Source organism: Hypomesus transpacificus, chromosome 4 (assembly GCF_021917145.1).
Source record: "Hypomesus transpacificus isolate Combined female chromosome 4, fHypTra1, whole genome shotgun sequence".
Lineage (NCBI taxonomy): Eukaryota > Metazoa > Chordata > Actinopteri > Osmeriformes > Osmeridae > Hypomesus > Hypomesus transpacificus.
The window spans coordinates 2,655,669-2,676,025 of NC_061063.1; the positions used below are offsets into that span (position 1 = coordinate 2,655,669).

Genomic DNA, 20,357 nt, shown 5'->3' on the forward strand with positions numbered 1-20,357 from the left:
CTCTCCTCATCTCCTCCTCTCATCTCCCTCCTCTCCTCTTCCCTCTCTCCTCTCCTCCTCTCCTCTTCCCCCTCCCTCCCTCCCTTGTTCCTCACCTCTCTTCTCCCTCCCCCTTTCCTCACCTCTCCTCTCTTTCCTCAATACAGGAAAACAGCTCTTTATTGATTTGGAGCTGAGATCTGGTTGATTCCTCAGTGTGTGCTGTGCCAGTGGCGGGGCAGAGTGGCCCTCATTTGTCTTTTATGAAATGAAACTCCCTTAGCTATGTGCTGTTGGAAGGGCTTAATACAGCACTCTACACACAGCAGCTTAGCAAGTGCGTGCGTGCGTGTGTGAGTCTGGTTGTGTGCGTGTTAGTATTTGTATGTGCGTGTTGGTGTGCGTGTGTGAGTGAGTGTGGGGGTGTGTGTGCGTGTGTGCGTGTGAGCATTAAGTGAATCACCAAAGTCTGACAGACAAAACTCCAGACTCCCATTCTGACATCAGACAGGAAATGAAACAAGCATGACTGCTCCTCTTTCCGCTGGTCTCCTCATTTTCTCCCTGGTCTCTCTCTATGGTCTCTCGGGTGTCTCTTGTCTTGTCTCCCTCTCTGGGCTTTCTGGTCTCTCTCAGACGTCTCTGGTCTCACTGGCGAACACCTTGGGCTACCGATGGTGGTCTCCATATGTTGAGTCTAGATCTCCCTCTTATACAACTCAGAAACAACAGTGACCTTCAGACCACTCGGGGAATGGACACAATCAAATCATTACATTATTCTCTAAAGTTTTAATGAAGTACAGCATATATCAATAGTTTGTCTAATGCTGTTGTTTGCAATTGTTTCCCAATGAATACAGATGCAGCTCTGCCAGGAACCTTGGTGCATTTTTATTCATTCATCTGTATTTTTCTTTAAGCAAAATGTCAATTTTTAGATAATTAATTTTAATTAAAATAATTACTGGTTGTTAAATACGGCACCAATGGTTTCCCCAGACATATCTTATATATTTTCATAGATTTCTATTATCTCCCTTTTTTTCTCCCACACACATATATTGATGTTATGAAGCTGTGTGTTTCTGCCAGTGTGTGTCTGTGCGTGTGTTTGTTAAAGAGGTCTGTGTTCACCGTATCTTAGGATTCACATGTTTTTGTTATTTAGTTTTTCCTTTTCTTTTTGCCCGATACAGAGAACTGTGTTTATATCTCTAGAAACTGTTTCTTGAGAAATCCTATTTTTCAAATGTGCTTAGACACTCAATTTCTATGCTCAGGAGGGTCTTTTCTGGGTTCCATCAGAGAGGAGCGGGAAGAAGCTGTTAGTGAGAAACTTTGTAACAGGATAATGTGTGTGTGTGTTCGTATGTTTGTGTGTGCATGTGTTTATGTGTTTACTTGTGCGTGTGTGTACCTGCGTGAAGGTTCATGGTTAAATGTGCGTGCGTGTGCATGCGTTTTCACGTGTACATGCGAGTGCATGCGTGTGTGTACGTGCGCGCGTGTGTGTACGTGAGTGTGGTGTGTGTGTGTGTGTGAAGCCAGAAGCACCCTTCTCAGGTTGCAGTTGAGTCCATTTGTTCTCATAAAGCTGTAATTGAGTTTGTATGTAGCTACCTCTCTGTCTGCACTGCAGTATACTGAGCAGAAAGACTGTGTGTGTGTGTGTGTGTGTGTGTGTGTGTGTGTGTGTGTGTGTGTGAGAAAGGGGCCGCTGCTTCTGTGTTCAGCGTCTGGAAACAGTTTGAAGAGCAGACAGACACACACACACACACACACACCTTATCACACGCTCACACCAGAACAGAGATGCAGTAGTGCTTGTCATGATCCCGTTCAGACCGGTAGGGAAGACATGTTGAACCTGAACTGCTTCATGCACCAGCAGGGCGAGGGTGACCACCAGCTGGGTTATTAACATGCATTAGCTGAGCAGCTCTGTCTCAAACTGATATTTCAGTGTGTGTGTGTGTGCGTGCGTGTGTTTGAGTGTGTGCGTGTGTATGTGTGTTTGGTCAGGATATCAGATTAGACAGAGGCACCTTCTGCTCTATGTAACAATGTATGTATTCATGGTGTGGCTGTGTGCGTGTGTCTGTGTGTGTGTGTGTGTGTGTGTGTGTGTGTAGGTATTTCTGTAAGGCGGGCTGGGTACATTCGACATTTAGCAGATGGTTTTATGCAAATACAAAGATTAGATAGATATATGCATGTAGAAAGTCCAGTAGAAAATCAAGAATCAGAAGGAACATAGTTTTAACAGTCTTACAGTGGTCCGAATAATGCCACCGTTTGTATTTACCAGGCACAGTGCAAAGTAACTTTAGCTACCAGGCACGGTTCAGCAATGATAGCATCAACAGCAGAGCAACAACAATGCAATTTTCAAGTACAATATAGTGATGTTATTCACATGTGAAGGTGTATATTTCATCATTGCTCTCTACTCACCTACCACTGTCTCCTCCCTCCACCCCCCATCCCCCCCCCCGCCTCACCAGGCGTGTCCACGGGTGTTATCGATGTCGCCGTTGCACCTTCACCGCCCCGGACAGCGCCGCCCTGCTGGAGCACTTCAACTCCGCCCACTGCCGAGACTCCGCCCCCAGCCCCGCCTCCCTGGCGGCCCCCACCAATGGCTGCTCGGCGCCCTCCACGCTGAGCATCAAGGAGGAGAGCAAGGGCGACCTGCGCCTCTGCAGCCCGCTGCCCCCCGAGAGGGCGGCGGAGGGCGGGGGAGGGGAGGGCCTGGGCGCGGTGAAGAGCGAGGCCCTGGACGAGAAGGAGGTCCTGAGAGGCGGGGGCTGGCTGCTGGAGGCCAGGGGGGGCGGAGGAGCGAGGGGGGACAAGGGGGGAGAAGGCGACCAGGTGCACAGCCTCCTGTGGCTGCCCAAGTTGGGGGCGGGGCTCGGGGCGGGGAGGGGCTCCGGGTCGGGGGAGGGGCTCCGCGGAAGCCCCACCCTCTTCCCCCAGGGTGCACTTGGCCTGCTCAACGCCGTGGCAGCCAATACGGAGCCAGCGCAGCAGAGGAAGGGTGTGGCCAGTGTGTCGGGGGCGGGACTTGCGTTCGGGCTGGCGTGTGATTCCAAGGCGTTCCTCCAGGGGGTGCCAGAGAAGACGAGCCAGCAGAACCAGACCTACTCTGCAGAGAGCAAGACCACCAAGGAGGAGTCCCAGTCACTGCTACGGGTAAGCACGTTCCTCCTTGTTCTTTACCTCACCTCCCATCCCCTTAGCTGATGTCCTACCTCCTTAGTTCACTTCCTAGCTCTTGACCTCACCTCCCAATCTTTATCTCACCTCCTAACTCCTTATCTCACATCCTGCCTCCTTACCTCATCTTCTTACCTCACCTCCTAATGTCTTACCTTGCCTCCTTACCTCCCCTCATATCTCCTTACCTCACCTGCTAACTCCTTACCTCCCCTCTAAAATCCTATACTCTAATCCAAAACCCTTCACTTCTACTCTGGACACAAACACACACTCATCCTTACATATGCACACACACGCACACATGCGATTGTGTCCAGCACCAGTACATCAACAGACAGCAGGTAAGACTTTAGGGGATGAATGAGTCAGGATGGGTATGTGTGTCAGTGTGAATGTGTGTTTCAGTATTTGTGTGTGTTCGTGTGTGTGTGTGTTCCATTAGTCCCAGCATCACTGATTTGGTCTCTTTTCCACAACTGTGACATCATATCCTGTTCCTACGCGTATGCTACCAAGGAGCTGGCTCCAAACCCAATGATTCTCTCACTTCCTGCTTAAACAGCCACCCAGAATGCATCACTGTCTGATAGAACCAATTGGTTAAAAGATATTTGGATTCTGATTCCTAACTGGCTTGAGGACGAGCTTTAGGAACAATCAATCTGAGTGTGTAAGTGAGAGTGTATCTGAGAGTGTGTGAGCGTGTGTGTGTGCGTGTAAGTGTGTGTGTAGTCAAGGTTATCTTCTCAGACATTGGCAGACTGAGGCTTGGGGTGTGGCACTGGAGTGTGGTTTAGCCATTATCTGAGGCGTGTCAGTGTGTGTGTGTGTGTGCGTGTGTGTGTGAGTGTGTGTGTGTGTGTGTGTGTCAGGGCGTGGGTGTTTTAGATTATGTTCTAACCTTAAGGAAATGTTGAATGGTTTAAGGGGCCGTCGGCAGGGAGGCATATAGGGCAGAACTCACAACAATATTTTAACTGTTACCATGACGGTGACTCATTATGGGCTGGGCTAGGGAGGGGCCCCTGTCACTCCTCTGTCTCTCTCTCTCTCTCTCTCTCTCGGTCTCTCTCTCCCTCTCTCTCTCTCTCTGTCTCTCTCTCTCTTTCTCTGTCTCTCTCTCTCTCTCTCTGTCTCTCTCTCTCTGTCTCTTTCTCTCACACACACACACAAACTGTCTCACACCGACACACTCTCTCTCACACACACACACAGTCTCAGACATGAACATAAGCATGCACACACACATATTGTCCACATGCACAAACACACACACACAGACACACACACACACACACTAGCACACATTTTCTCTCATATACACATTCAGTATGCACACACTCTCACTCACACAACCAGATCCGCACGCACACACACACTCTCTCACACACACATTTTCTCATACACTTTCTCTCTCACACATGCACACACATTCTGTCTCTCTCATACGCAGACACACACTGTCCCTCTCACACACACACACACACACACACACTCTCTCACGCACACACACACACACTTTATCTCACACATACATATGCACACACACACATGCGGGGTTAGCATTGTGAAGCGCTAGCAGGTTGAGGTGCTAGCAGGCTAACTGTGGTTCCACACTGGTTAAGCCCACCACACTCAAGTCTGTGAGGTAAGCCAGTTGGTGGATTTTGTCTCAGTTTGGCGAGGGTGTGGAAGGTTATTCATTCATGAAGAACAATTTTGGAGCGTGTGTGTTTGTGTGTGTTTGTGTGTGTGTGAGTCCATCTGCTTCTTTATTAGACTCTAGATTCCCAGTTTGATGAGGACACGCGCGCACACACACATGCTGCTGTTACTGTTTTTATGTACTGTGTAGAAATGTGTTTTTCAAGTGGTGTGGGAGCGTGTATGTATGTGTACGTGTGTGTGCTTGTGTGTGTGTATCTGTGTGTGCTTGTGTGTGGACGTAAGTGTTTGTTTGTTTGTGTGTTTGTGTGTGTCGGGGGACCGGAGCTACTGCAGTGGCCTCATCTAATGATCCTACAGAGGGTTGGAATGATGGGGGTGCAATAAAGCAATGAACTAGAAGATGGGGAGGGAGAGGGACCAAATAGTGAGGGGTAGAGGAGGGAGAGAAGGGAGGAGGCAGGGGGTAGAGAGAGGATGGAGGAGGTAGGGGGAGGTAGAGAGAGGATGGAGGAGGTAGAGAGAGGATGGAGGGGAGGAGGTAGAGAGAGGATGGAGGAGGTAGAGAGAGGATGGAGGGGGAGGTAGAGAGAGGATGGAGGAGGTAGGGGGAGGTGAGAGAGGAAGGAGGAGATAAGGGGAGGTCGAGAGAGGATGGAGGAGATAAGGGGAGGTCGAGAGAGGATGGAGGAGGTAGGGGGAGGTAGAGAGAGGATGGAGGATGTAGGGGGAGGTAGAGAGAGGATGGAGGAGGTAGGGGGGAGGTAGAGAGAGGATGGAGGAGGTAGGGGGAGGTAGAGGGAGGATGGAGGAGGTAGGGGGAGGTAGAGGGGATGGAGGAGGTAGGGGGGAGGTAGAGAGAGGATGGAGGAGGTAGGGGGAGGTAGAGGGAGGATGGAGGAGGTAGGGGGACGTAGAGAGAGGATGGAGGAGGTAGGGAGAGGTAGAGGGGATGGAGGTAGGGGGAGGTCGAGAGAGGATTGGGGGGAGGAGGAGGGGGGTAAAGAGAGAGGGGGTGAGAAGGAAAGTCTGCTGTCTTGCTTGGCTCAGCACAGTTTGCTCTGCTGGTAGCTTGTCACCAAAGTCCCAGATTGACTCTGCTGTCTGGGGCACCTCTGCTTTGCTTTTATGAATGTGTGTGTGTGTTGAAGGTGTTTGTTTGTGTGTCGTGTATGTTTGTCTGTGTGTTTATGATTTGGGTGTAACTGTGTGTGAAGTGTTTGTTTGTGTATTCATAGACAGGAAGTAGAAGACTTTGACAAGTTGAATTCCTCAAGGAAGTGTTATATTTTACATGGAGGGATGTAGAGTGTGTGTGTTATGTGTGTGTGTGTGTGTGTGTGTGTGTGGGGGGGTGCGGGTGTTTGTACTTTGGACATAGATTGAAACAGACACAAACACCTAACATACACACACCTAACATACACACACACACAAAGACACGCGCACACACACAACATCCAGAGTAAGCCATCTCAACCCTCTCCAGGACACCAGTGTTTATTTTAGTCTGATGGGAAATGAGCCTGACCAGGCCTGACCAGGCCTGGTGTGTGTGTGTGTGTGTCTCTGAGGTTTGGGTTTGGGTGTGTGATGTATCAGGGTGTGTTATAGAGTTTAGTGTCTAAGATGTTTGCTGAGGGGGTGTAAGTGTGTGAAGTATCAGTGTGTGTGTGTGGATGAGGTGAGTGCGTGTAGGTTAGTGCATGTGTGTGTCTCTGAGGTTTGGGCTTGGGTGTGTGTGATGTGTCAGGGTGTGTTAGAAAGTTTAGTGTCTAAGATGTTTGCTGAGGGGGTGTAAGTGTGTGAAGTAGGTGTGTGTGTGTGTAGTCTCGATGGTGGTGGAATGGAAACGTTGCGTAGCTGTTCTCAGTCTGCTCTGAAACAGCCAGCCTGTGTCCTCCTCTGACCGGTCACATGACCAGTCACATGACCAGTAACATGACCAGTGAATGTTCCAGACCACCCACCCCCCCCCCCCCCACCACCACCACACACACATACACTCCTGGCAGGTTGAGAGGGGAGGAGGATATGAGGTGGGAGGAGAGGGGGGGGGGTGGGTGGAGAGGAAGAGAGAAAAAAGGAGAGGAGTGGTGGGGGAGAGGAGAGGAAGTGGCAGGAAGAGAGAGAGAAAAGAGGAGAGTAGTGGAGGGGAAAGGAGGGGAGGGGAGGAGAAGAGGGGAACCAAATGGAAACTAAAGGAGAGACAAGAAGAGGAGATGATTCTGTGCTGGTCACGATGACCTCACCAGCCCCCTGCGTCATGTAGTCATGACGACCAAGTCCTCAGCGGTTGTCGAGCCGACTGACGGCTCGTCACCATCGATACCACCACGTCATTGTGACGACATGAAAGCCCTGCTTCGACTCACCTCAGAGGATCCACCCCTTCCTCTCATGACAACCAATCCTGGCAGCTGGTTCTAATAACTGTCTCGCAAACAGGAAGTGAGTTATCCACAAACATGAAGTTTATTCGTGGGAATGTGACTTGGGCTTCTGAGCATCTGCAATTAGGAGGAATGGAGAAAGGAGGAGGGATGGAAAGGGGAGAAGGGAAGAGTGAGGCAGGAGGGATGGAGTGAGTAGGAGGGGTGGAGTGGGGGAGTGGGGATGGAGAGAAGGAGGAGAAGAGTTAGAGGTAGTTTCCTGCCTTTAGTGTTATCGACCTGACAACCACATTACCACCTCTCTCTCTCGCTCTCTTTCTCTCTCTCTGTCTTTCTCTCCCTCTCACTCTCTCTCTTTCTCTCCCTCTCACTCTCTCTCCTTTTCTCTCTCTCTCTCTCTCCCTCTCTCTCTCTCTCTCTCTCTCTCTCTCTCTCTCTCTCTCCTTCTCTCTTTCTCTCTTTCTCTCTCCTCTCTCTCTCTCTCTCTCTCTCTCTCTCTCTCTCTCTCTCTCTCTCTCTCTCTCTCTCGCTCTCGCTCTCGCTCTCTCTCCACCTGGCCTTTGTCTGTGTGAGTGTGTGGGTCTGTGAATGTGTGTGTGATCCGACTGTGTGTGAGCATGTGTGCTTGTGTGTGTGTGTGTGTGTGTGTGTGTGTGTGACAGGAGCCTCCTTGCGTGTAGAAGGCTCATTGTGCTCTGGGCCCCGGCTGCAACATCTGGTCTCCATATTGGATCCATGTGTTACTGCTGCTCTGCTACAACCAGCGGAGGGAGAGAGGGAGAGACAGAGGGAGGGAGGGAGAGACACAGAGAGAAAGAGAGAGAGAGAGAGAGGGAGAGGGAGAGAGAGAGAGAGAGAGAGGGTTACTCTCAGGGCTGACAGACAGCACCTTCCTTGATTAGGGAGCAATTGGCCCAGATTAGACAGGCTTGGACCCTGACCCTAACTCATATGGACCTCCCTGACTCACACACACGCACACACACTGCAGTAGTATTTCTACTATCAGATGGTAGCTATTTGTCCTCCTCATCATTCCAGTCTTAATAGTTCTGGACAAACAAGCAACTCTGAAGACAAGACCTCTTTGATCACCACTCACACACACACACACATTCAAACACATGCAGATACATACCTACACCCACACACAGGTAAACATGCACACACACACACACACACACACTCACACACTTTAACTCTCACACACACACACACACACACTCACTCTCACATACAGTTAAACAAATGCATACACACACACACACACACACACACTACGGCATACATTCACCCTGTCTCATACACACAGAGTTTAGGCAGCACCAATAAACTTTGCCTCAATGGTTCATATCACACATATATTAGAAATGTATGTGAAACCGGATACGTTATTTGGATTTGCACCTATAATGCTTTGTAAACAGATATTTCTTCCATCCAAAGTTGCTCGTATGAATTCATATTCAAATTCGGGCGATTTGATCATTTTTCCTTCAATGTCAGATTTGTGGTGAAACACAAATAGTTGCAGGGGTCTCTTTGGTGCCAGATTGTGTTTGTGCATCTGCACCCAGACTGACACATCTCCAGCCCCAGCTTGAGGGTGGTCCCATAACCACACGCATGGTGGTTGGATCTCCGACTCCTCCTGGCCACGTGTGGAAGTGTCCTTGAGCGAGACCCAGAAGCCCAAGCTGCTCTCCGTGGCCAGCCCAGCACCCTGCACGGCAGCTGCAGCGCCAACGGTGTCGAGAGCGTGCGTGGGAATGGGGGAACGAGAGGCAACTTCACAGCACTTTGGGCTTACCGCTTGGTGCCGCTAAAATGCGCTATATGAATGTAGTCCGTGTAGCATTAGTTTACCATTTACCGAATGCACCGCGGCTTGATTATGCGGAGTGCTTGTATGCTGTCTGTGGTGCTCATGGCCAGCCTTGATACGGAAAGCGAGTATTCAAATCAAGAAAGTTGTCTTACTTTTCCTACAATCGTTTGCTCCTCTCCCCTCACAGGCGTGCAATCAGTGGAGCCAGTCCGGTAGCCTATAAAGGGGTATACAGGCATTTGAAGGACCAGACGCAAGTACCTCCATGAGAAGGCCAGACCAAAGCTCACTCTGAAATGACAGGGTCTTTAGCTTTCATGCGCAGTCTCTCATGTGGGACGTTTTGATCTCCCTCGTTACAGTTCAGTATACTGGTTAGTTCACCTTGGTCTTGCATTGCTGGTAAACCCTACGGTCCTATTTTAGTAAACAGGAAAAGATGAGAAAAACAATACTGAGTTATTTCAGTAGGTCATTACATTTTTATAAGTCTTACATTTGTCAATAAAAAGACAATTTGTCTTTTATCTAGAAAATTGTCACAAAACACAATAAGAATGACTCTCTGCTCACCCTATATGTGTTTTTGTGTGTGTGTTAGGGGACTGGCTGTGTGTGTGTTTGTGTGTGTGTTAGGGGACTGGCTGTATGTGTGTTTCATACATATGCTAATTGAGCATATTTTGGAAGTGTTTACCTCTTTCACGGTAATTTCATTTCTGCTGTTTTAGAGCAGGTGCTGATGGAACCTGGAATGGCTTGTTTGTGTGTGTGAGTGTGTGTTTGTGTGTGTGTGTGTGTGAGTGTGTGTTTGTGTGTGTGTGTGTGTGGGGGGGTATTTGTATTCATGTCAGATCCTCAGCAAGGCTGAGTATCAGCAAGGTTCTGGTGAAATATTAAAACCTGGATGAGGGGAAAGAGAGAAAGGGGGTGAGAGTTAGATAGAGGGAGTGAGAGTTAGATAGAGGAGGTGACTCAGGTGAGAGTTTGATAGAGGGGGTAAGAGTTAGATAGAGGAGGTGAGAGTTAGATAGAGGGGGTAAGAGTTAGATAGAGGAGGTGACTCAGGTGAGAGTTAGATAGAGGGGGTAAGAGTTAGATAGAGGAGGTGAGAGTTAGATAGAGGAGGTGAGAGTTAGATAGAGGAGGTGAGAGTTAGATAGAGGAGGTGAGAGTTAGATAGAGGAGGTGAGAGTTAGATAGAGGAGGTGAGAGTTAGATAGAGGAGGTGAGAGTTAGATAGAGGAGGTGACTCAGGTGAGAGTTAGATAGAGGAGGTGAGAGTTAGATAGAGGAGGTGAGAGTTAGATAGAGAGGGTGAGAGTTAGATAGAGGAGGTGAGAGTTAGATAGAGGAGGTGAGAGAGTTAGAGGGTGGAAGAGAGGGAAACAGAGAGTTAGAGAGAGAGGATGAGAGAGTCCAAGGTCCTGAGCGACAAACACAATCTCACCAATACTTACACACACTAACACACTCTCTTACACACACACACTCACACACAAACTCTCTCACACACACACTCACACACTGACACAAACACCCCAGTCTTTTGAAATGTGGAAGGAACCTAATAATGTCTGCACGGCCGGCACCATGGCAACAGGGCTATCGTGAAGGCCACCTGTGTATGTATGTGTCCATGAGGATGTGTGCATGTTTGTGAGTGGACGTGTGTACTTACATCATTGTGTTTGTGTATATACCAGTGTGTGCATAGTGTTTGTGTGTACATGTGTGTGTGTAGTTTGTATATATGTGTGATTGTGTGTGTGTGTTTGTGTGTGTGTGTGTGTGTGTGTATGTATATATTTGTGGGTGTATGTATATATTTGTGTGTGGTTGTGCATAGAAATATATGTACGTGTGGTGAATGTGTGTGTGTGTGTGTGTGTAGTGTGTGTATTATGTGTGTATGTGTAATCTGCTATTATTACTCATCACAGTATCCTCTACATGAAGCTACCAGAACCTGTTTCCTGCTGAAGCTGGGTTTCTCTTTCCTCTGAAATACCACTGGACTGTGTGTGTGTGTGTGTCTTTGTGTGTGTGTGTCTTTGTGTGTGTGTGTGTGTGTGTCTTTGTGTGTGTGTGTGTGTGTGTCTTTGTGTGTGTGTGTGTGTGTGTGTGTCTGGGCAGGGACTGATGTTCAGCATATGTGCAGCTGTGGCTACGCTGTAGCAGTTATATGTAGTCATAACATTCTGCCTGTGAGATAGGGCCTATGTGTGTGTGTGTGAGGGAGTGTGTGTGTGTGATTGTGTGTGTGTGTGTGTGTGTGGGAGAGAGAGAGAGAGAGAGAGAGAGAGAGAGAGAGAGAGAGAGAGAGAGACGGAGGGAGGGAGGGAGTGTGTGTGTGTGTGTGTTTGTTGTCATAATATTGTTGCACTGCTCCACTACTTCCTGTCTACTGCTGAACACTTTATTACTGGATAGAGGAAGATGGGAGAGGAGAGGAGAGGTGGGGAGCGAAGGGGAAGGGAGAGGAGAGGAAAGCAGGGGAGGGGAAGGGAGAGGAGGGGAAGGGAGAGGAGAGAGAAGGGTAGAAGGGGATAGAGGAGAGGGAGGGCAGCAGATCAGCTAGGAGATCCGTGTTCATTTCCTGTTGAAGATAAGAACCCTATACAACAGAGAAGGGGGAAAGCAGGAAGAAAGAAAGAAAGAAAACCAGAGAGAGAGGGAGAAAGAGAGTGAAACCAGGGTAGAACTTAGTCTCTATCTCACCATCAGTGTTCATACTGATCCTGACTTACCCATGATTCTGTCTGCATGGATCCCACCCAGAGCAGCCGAGAGACGGGCGGGATGGGGAGAGTTAGGGGGGAGGATAGGAGAGAGAGAGAGAGGATGAGGTAGAGGGGAGAAATGAAGGGAGAGGGCAGAGGGACGGGAGAGGGAGAGGAGGAGAGAAAGAGCTACCTATGTTAAACAGCAAATGAACTCCAGATGGAAAGGATGTCTAACTGCTCCATCGTCACAATGAATGTCTTTCTGATCTGCTCACGTCCAACGTGAACTGGTTCGTTCAGCCTGGGATTGCTGGGTGATGGGGGGTGGTGATCTGGGGTGTGCATGGATGCTGTCACCTGTAATGTTTACCCCCAAAATCATTTGCATCATTATTTGGAAATAAACTGGAAGTGGGTGGGGCCTAAACCAGAAGTTGTTGTTATCGTGTTTCACAATAATTCGTGTTTAGCCTTTGTATAGACAGATAAGCATATTCAAGTGTAAAAAGGGATAAAAACCGGATGAAAGTAAAATGATTACTGAAATACTTCAGGATAGATTTTTTCTCATGTTTTACTGTTCATTGAAATAGAGCTAGGGGGCTAACTGGCAATGTAAGGTAAGTTAGCCAGCTAACTGGCAGGGCTGCTGTAAGGGGCAGGAGACAATGTCCAGTTTCCATTAGCCAAGCTAAATATTTTTGCTAACTAATGTGAAATGTTGTCCAAATGAACTTCTCAAATTATCGGCCGCATGGAGTATACTTCAAATCCCAAATGTAAAATGTGTAGATATGTACATCTGTATTTACTGGGGTAACAGCTTGGGATGACAGCTTGTTGTTGGGTATAACGCTGGGATGCACACATTTGCTGCTAGCTAGCTAGATGTGTTCGTCCATGCACTCATACACTACTACCACAAGCTGTCTCCCCTTTCTCTAGCTAGCTAGCTAGCATGGGAGAGATCCTCTTGGCTTGCGTTGTTTAAAATATTCTGACATTGAAGAAAAAGTTATTAAATAATCCAAATCTGAATATTCTTGATAAACTTCTGATGGAATAAAAATCTTTTTACAAAGCATTATGCGTGCTAATCCGTATCACATTTTCGGCTTTGGATATATCCCATTCAAATCAGAAACATCAATCTCACACCTCAACCTTCCTACTGATTCCAGACATGTGCAACACTGTTTCTGTCTCAGTGGAAATACTGTTTCGATTATAGAGACTGACTGGTCTTCAGGCGGAGATATTGATAGATTTTGACATTCTGATTGGTTATCCTCACAACACATCAGCATCAGCCAGTCAACAGCCAGGACTGGCATGACGCTCACACCTGATTGGACAGCTGTCTATCTGACGTGATGCCTTGTGATGACATCGTTAGCTATCAATTGGGGGCTCAAGCATTCACAGTGTCTCTGACACACACACACTCACTCTCTCTCACACACACACTCTCATTCACACACCCTCACATAAACATGAGCACACACACGCAGTCAGCCTGAGGAGAGAACAGGTACTTCAGATGGCCACTGTCCCAAATGGCACAATGAGAAAAATTGATTCAGCACAGCAACACACACTCACGTATGCACACACACACATACACATTCTCTCTCTCTCTCTCTCTCACACACACACACACTCGGTCACCCAGTTTCAGGGTCACCTGATGTGATCTTTCCCAGAACACGAATGACGATCGAAGACAGCCAATCAGGTCTATGAAACAGCCGCTGCTCCTTCAGGCAGAGACTGATTATGTGTGTGTGTGTGAGAGAGAGAGAGACTCTGCGACCGTGTGTGTGTGTGAGGGAGAGTGACTGTGTGTTTCTCTGTAGACCTTGTGCAGTGAGAGTAGCTCAGTGTATCGACCAGACTGGCTCCACCCTTCTCAGTGGGGAAGTCTAGTGGTTGATGTCAAACATGCCTTAAGCTGATCACCATCCTTGCAGACGAGACAGTGTGTGAGTGTGTGTACGTGTATGTATGTGTGTTTGTGAGAGAGTGTGTGTGTGTGTATGTGTGTGTGCGTGCGTGCATGCTCCAGAGGACAGTGTCGAGGCCAGGGGAAATGAGAGTGTCTCAAGGGCCAGGCAGGTCAAGGTGAAAACATGCACGGAAAACTAGACTGTTCCCTCTCCTCTCCTCTCCGCTCATCCCTGCATCCTCCCCTCTCCTCTCACCTCCTTTTTTCTCCGCTCCTCTTCTCTCGTCCCCCATCCATCCTCCTCTCCCCCTCCTCTACTCTAGGGTTCTTCTCCCCGGAGACCAAAAAGGACAAGAAGCAAAACAGTCATACACGCGGCATACCACCCAGTCAGACATGCAGCATACCAGCCAGTCAGACATGCAGCATACCAGCCAGTCAGACATGCAGCATACCAGCCAGTCAGACACGCAGCATACCAGCCAGTCAGACATGCAGCATACCAGCCAGTCAGACATGCAGCATACCAGCCAGTCAGACATGCAGCATACCAGCCAGTCAGACATGCAGCATACCAGCCAGTCAGACATGCAGCATACCAGCCAGTCAGACACGCAGCATACCAGCCAGTCAGACATGCAGCATACCAGCCAGTCAGACATGCAGCATACCAGCCAGTCAGACACGCAGCATACTAGCCAGTCAGACACGCAGCATACTAGCCAGTCAGCTTCTAACCAGTTAGCCAGTCAGAAAATCAGTCAGATAGCTAATCAATTAGTCCTCTCCTATCTCTCCCCTCCGCCCCTCCTCTCCTCCCCTATGCTCTTCCTTCCTATCCTCCCCTCCTCTCCCGTCCTCTTCCTCCATCACCTCTAATTGGGCAGCTCAGTAAGACGGCCTCCCTTCAGTGGTCGTGGGATGGAGGGATGGAGGGGAAGTCCTCTCATTAGAGGTGGCTGTCCCTTCTCCCATTCTGGAGAGAGAGAGAGAGAGAGAGAGAGAGGGAGAGAGAGAGAGCAAATGAGGGACCCTGCGAAGGAGAGAGATTAAGTTTAACACCTTAAAGTGCCATTCATTACTCTCTTTCTGGGAGCTATCATCCAAATTAGGAGCAATGAAACTATCTTCTCTCACCCCCCCCCCCCACCCCCCTCTTCTAGCCACTCTCTCCCCCCACCTCACCCTCTATCTATCCCTTTCAGTCTACCCACCCCTTCTCCCCCCCCTTTATCTCTCCCCCTTATCTCTCCCCCTCTCTCTCTTCCCCCTATCTCCCTCATCTCCCCCCATTCCCCCCTCTCTCTCCTCCCCTTCGCTCTAAGATAAACTTTGTGTTATTCTCTCTCTCCGGGGTTAAGGTCTACAAGGTTGCTAGGGTCTTCAAGGTTGCTAAGCAATTACTGCTCCCAGTCTGGCTCAACTGTAGCTCTCTGGTTGCCATGCAAGACCCACTTAGTTACGCTGTCACTACCCCCCACATCCATCCTTCCCTTCCTCCATCCCTCTTCTCCATCCCTCTCTCCATCCCTTCGTCCTCCCGTCATGTCTCCCTCTTCTCTCCCTCCATGACTCTCTTATCCCTCCATCCCTCCATCCATCACACACCTACTACATGTCAATCGCAGTAAATATATTACTGTGTGTGAGATGTGTGTGTTTGTTTGTGTGTGTGTGTGTGTGTGTGTGTATGTGTGTAAGTCTTGTACCTCTAATAAGTAAACTGGGTCTCAAAGCTGCTACACACACACACACACACTTAGACACGCATACACTGTGGCCCTTATTACCCTGTCCTGATTTGTGTTACTTACTAGGGCAAGGCAGTTTTAGGCACATTTTACATTGTGTTTATACAGTAAGAATGCAGGAGAGGAGAGGAGAGGAGGGGACTGGGAAGTGGGCTAATCTCCAGTGACCTCATATCCTGTTGTGTCATATGAGTCCAGGTGTTCTAACCCTCCACTCCCCTTCCCAGGGCTATTGTCCCCTTTAGAGAGTAGCTTTACCTGTCACACACACACATTACCATACTCACGCACACAACAAACACACACACACATACTGTATTACCATACTCACGCACACAACAAACACACACACACACATACTGTATTACCATAGTCACACACACAACAGACACACACTTCCGAACACACACAAGCATTACCATAGTCCCACACACACAACACAAACACACTTCCGAACACACACACACATTCCCATACTCATACACACTAGGTCATCAAAGTGGCTTGCTGCACTATTGTTGCTGCTTCCTGTTAATGACCTTGAATTAGAACAGACACCGCTCTCACACACACACACTCTCTGTCTCTCTCTCTCACACACACACACACACACTCTTTGTCTCTCTCTCACACACACACACACACACACACATACACACAATAACCTATTGACAGTGGAGCATGAAAGGGTCTTAGAAAAGAAGGGAGCATTGTTAGAAAAGACAATATTATGGTCTGTATCTCCAAGGAGACATATTATGGTCTGTATCTCCACGGAGACGTATTATGGTCTGTTTCTCCATGGAGACTTAGGCTGGGCATCGTCGTGCAGGTTTAAAGCCAGGAGCTACGATGTTGTCTGGCAGTTTACAATGTTTAATCTGATCTGAAATATAACTTACAAGATCAGAACAGATTCTACAAACGTGATCTAAATCAGAACCAGACACACACACACATACACACACTTTCGCACACATACACACACACACACACACACAGGAACATCTGCTGTCAAGATGGCCGTCATTCGTCTGGAGAAACACAGCCTGCTTTGTGACAATGGAGAAAGAGAGGGAGGGAGAGGAGGGAGAGAAAGGGAGGGAGGGAGAGAGAGGGAGAGAAAGGGAGGGAGAGAGAGGAGGGAGAGAAAGAGGGGGAGGGAGAGAGAGGGAGAGAAAGAGGGGGGAGGGAGAGGGAGAGAAAGGGAGGGAGGGAGAGGAGGGAGAGAAAGAGAGGAGGGAGAGAAAGAGAGGAGGGGGGAGAGAGTGAGAGAGACACTAAGAGAGGAATGGGGGGAGAAAGAGGAAGAGGGAGAGAGGGAGAGGGAAAGAAAGAGAGGACGAGAGAGGGAAAGTGGAGAAAGTAGGAGAGTGAGAAAGTTAGAGAGGAGGTGGTGAGACAGAGAAGTGAGTCGGAACGAGAGACAGAGAGAACGAGTAGGAGAGAGAGAGAGCAGGGGAAAAAAGAAAAAGCAAGTGAACGTAGAAAAAAGAGACAGAAGTCTGGTTTTTCGGTTAATGCTGATTTAACGGCCCAGTCCATTGTAACACACTGGAGGAGGAAGGGGGGGGTGGGGTGGTGGGCATCTGCAGCAAACCGACCGCCCCCCCCCCCCCCCCTTTCCTTACCCACATACGCACACAGCCACACACACACACTCACACACACACAGCCACGCACACTTCCAGTGATTTGCTTTTACTTTCTGGACTGGAGCGAAAGAGGGGAGACATACATCTAGCAGGAATAAATTAAAGTCAATTTATTAGACTGAAACCAAATCACACAATTAGAGAGAAGCCATTTACAGTAACCAGGCTCAGAGCAGGAGCTGGAGGGGGGGGGGGGGGGGGGCGGGGGGGCTGGGATGACAACCAGATGTTAGAGGAGGGGGGAGAGAGAGGGCATAGGGATGTTGATTCAGCCCTCCAGAGAGGGGGTGGGGTGTGTGTGAGAGTGTGTGTGTGTGTGGTCTGTAGCAGGGATGCAGCCTCCAGAGTTGTAGAGTCCGTAAAGGTTCACCTAATCTCCCTCCTCTGATTAAATAATTGTTTATTTAATGTTAGGGGTCCATCCAGATTACTTAAGTGAATTAAATGTAATTTCATTTTAGAGAGCTTTGTTTATAAGCACACTTGTTGAAGACCGAAACCCCCCCTCACCCTTTTTTTCCCTCCCTCCCTCCCTCCCTCCCTCCCTCCCTCCCTCCCTCCCTCCCTCCCTCCCTCCCTCCCTCCCCTCCCTCCCTCTCTCTCTCTCTCTCTCTCTCTCTCTCTCTCTCTCTCTCTCTCTCTCCTCTCCCTCCCTCCCTCCCTCCCCCCTCCCTCCCTCCCTCCCTCCCTCCCTCCCTCCCCTCCCTCCCTCCATATAGAGTAGAATGTGTGTGGTTTCAAATAATCTAAATTGAGCTTCTCCTCTGATTAGTATTACAGTGTCAGGCTGAAGGGTGGGTGGGTGGGTATGTGTGTGTGAGTGAGTGAGTGAGTGAGTGAGTGAGTGAGTGAGTGAGTGAGTGAGTGAGTGAATGAAGCCACCCTTTGGCATCTATACAAGCTCACACACACACACACACACACACACACACACACACACACTGCTAACATACACGCACATATACTCACACGCAGGTCCGCACACACACACTCACACTCTCTGACACACCTGTGTGGCCGTGCTAGCCAAGGTGGTGGATCAGGACCAGGAGATGGAGAGATGTCATTAAGAGCCGCAGCAGGCCTCAATCAGAGAGGACGCTCCTGGAGACGCTGGCTGGGAGGCATTAGTAATCAATCTCAGACCGGCAGAGCACCGAGCGAACCCTACTGGATGAGGAGCTCCGCATCGTCTATCATGTCTGGGAGGGGAGAGGACGAGGGTAGAGGAGAGGAGGGGAGGGGATGGGAAAGAGGGGAAGAGAGGAAAGGAGTGGAGAATTGGAGGAGCAGAGAAGAGTGGAAGGGAGATTAAGGGAAGAGGAGGAGAGAGGATGGGAGGGGAGAGTTAGGAGGAGTGGAGAGCAAAGGGGTGGAGTGGAGAGGAGAGGAGATGAGGAGAGGGGAGGAATTGCTGTCTTCTACAGATGGCAGAACAGACTAACTGATAATTGAAAAGGAAGCCTGGGAGTATGAGCTGTTTTGACCTGTGTGTGCGTGTGTGTGTGTGTTTGCGTATGTGTACGTGTGTGTAGAAACATGTGTGAGTGATTTAGCTGGTGTAGTAGAGTGCTGATGGACACTCTGTTTGGCCAGAAACACTAGAACTGATTCGAACATCCAATCAACCCCTATACACACACACACACACACACACCACACACACACACACACACAGCCTCTCTCTATACCTGCCAACATGTGGCAGCACACACACACACACACACACACTATACTCCTACATTTTCCCCCTCTCTCTCTCACTCTCTTCCTTTTTCCTCTTTTCCTCCCTCTTTAACCTCTCTTCCTCCCTCCTTTTACCTCCCACCCACCCCTTCCCTCTCTCCTTCTCCCTCCCCCTCTTCCTCCCTCCCCCAGCGTCGGAGGGGTTCCGGAGTGTTCTGTGCTAACTGTCTGACCACCTTGACGTCCCTCTGACCTCTCCCCCTCTTTATCTCCTTCCCTCCCCCAGCGTCGGAGGGGTTCCGGAGTGTTCTGTGCTAACTGTCTGACCACCAAGACGTCCCCTGTGGAGGAAGAACGCCAGCGGGGGTTACGTCTGCAACGCCTGCGGACTCTACCAGAAGCTGCACTCGGTGAGGGAGGGAGGGGAGTGAGGAGGGGGCGGGGGGGTTTGGTGTGCGTGCGTTTGTGTGTGGGGGTGGGGTAGGTGTGTGTGTGTGTGTGTAAAGGGGCTGGTGTGTATGTGAAGAGGGTGGGGGGGGGTATACGTTGAAGACTCAGCCAGCCAATCAGTCAACCATTCAGTCAGCTACCTAGTCAGCCAGCCAATTAGTCAGCCACCCAGAGTTAGCCAGTCAGCCAGCCAGTAATTCAGCCAGTCAGTCAGCCAGTCAGTCAGCCTGTCAGTCAGATGGCCAATCAGTCAGTTAGCCAGTCAGTCACTTATCCGGAACAGATTCTGTAAAGTTCTGGAAGGTTCTGGCAGCGCCAAGTCTCTGTGTAGACGTGACATCAGGAGAGGAGCTGCCCCTCGCTGGAACAAGGGGCTCTTTGTGTGTGTGTGTGTGTGTGAGGGGGGGGGGGGGGTAATGTGGGTAATTCACTGCTGGCTTCCTCTGATCCTGGAGGAGGGGGACTGCCTGGGTGGCATGAAGAGAGGAGGAGAGAAGAGAGGAGTGGAGAGGAGGAGAAAAGAGGAGGAGAAGAGAGGGGGGGAGGTACAGAGAGGAGAGGAGGTGGGGAGAGGTTAGGAGAGGAGAGGAGAGGAGGAGGGCAGAGGTGAGGAGAGGAGGAGAGCAGAGGTGAGGAGAAAGGGATGGATGTGTGATACAGGAGTCCCTGTATGACTGTGTGGTCCTTGGTAACTGCTGGGCATGTCTGGCTGAATCTTTCTTTAAGTCTGTATATGACCAGCTGACTGTTTCTGTGGTTTGATGATTCTGTAGTCAGCCACTAGTCTCACCCCTCGTCTAGTCGACAGTAGATCTATTATCCACTGGTCCCTGACCCAGCCCTGTCTCTTACACCTGACTCTGGCCTTGTCCCTGACCCCTGACCTTAACTCTGTCCCTAACCCTGACCGTAGCCCTGTCCCTAACCCTGACCGTAGCTCTGTCCTTGACCCCTGACCCTTAACTCTGTCTATAACCCTGACCGTAGCTCTGTCCTTGACCCCTGACCTTAACTCTGTCTATAACCCTGACCGTAGCTCTGTCCTTGACCCCTGACC

The 20,357-nt window shown here is 49.6% G+C and overlaps 1 protein-coding gene across 1 annotated transcript in view; it reads left to right on the forward strand.

The window, feature by feature from the left end:
* Positions 1-20,357, forward strand: part of trps1 (trichorhinophalangeal syndrome I) — a 30,231-nt gene that overhangs the window by 7,114 nt on the left and 2,760 nt on the right. The window contains 3 exon segments of the mRNA XM_047019109.1: positions 2,487-3,174; positions 19,137-19,190; positions 19,192-19,260. Of these exon segments, the coding sequence (XP_046875065.1) occupies positions 2,487-3,174; positions 19,137-19,190; positions 19,192-19,260 (811 nt within the window).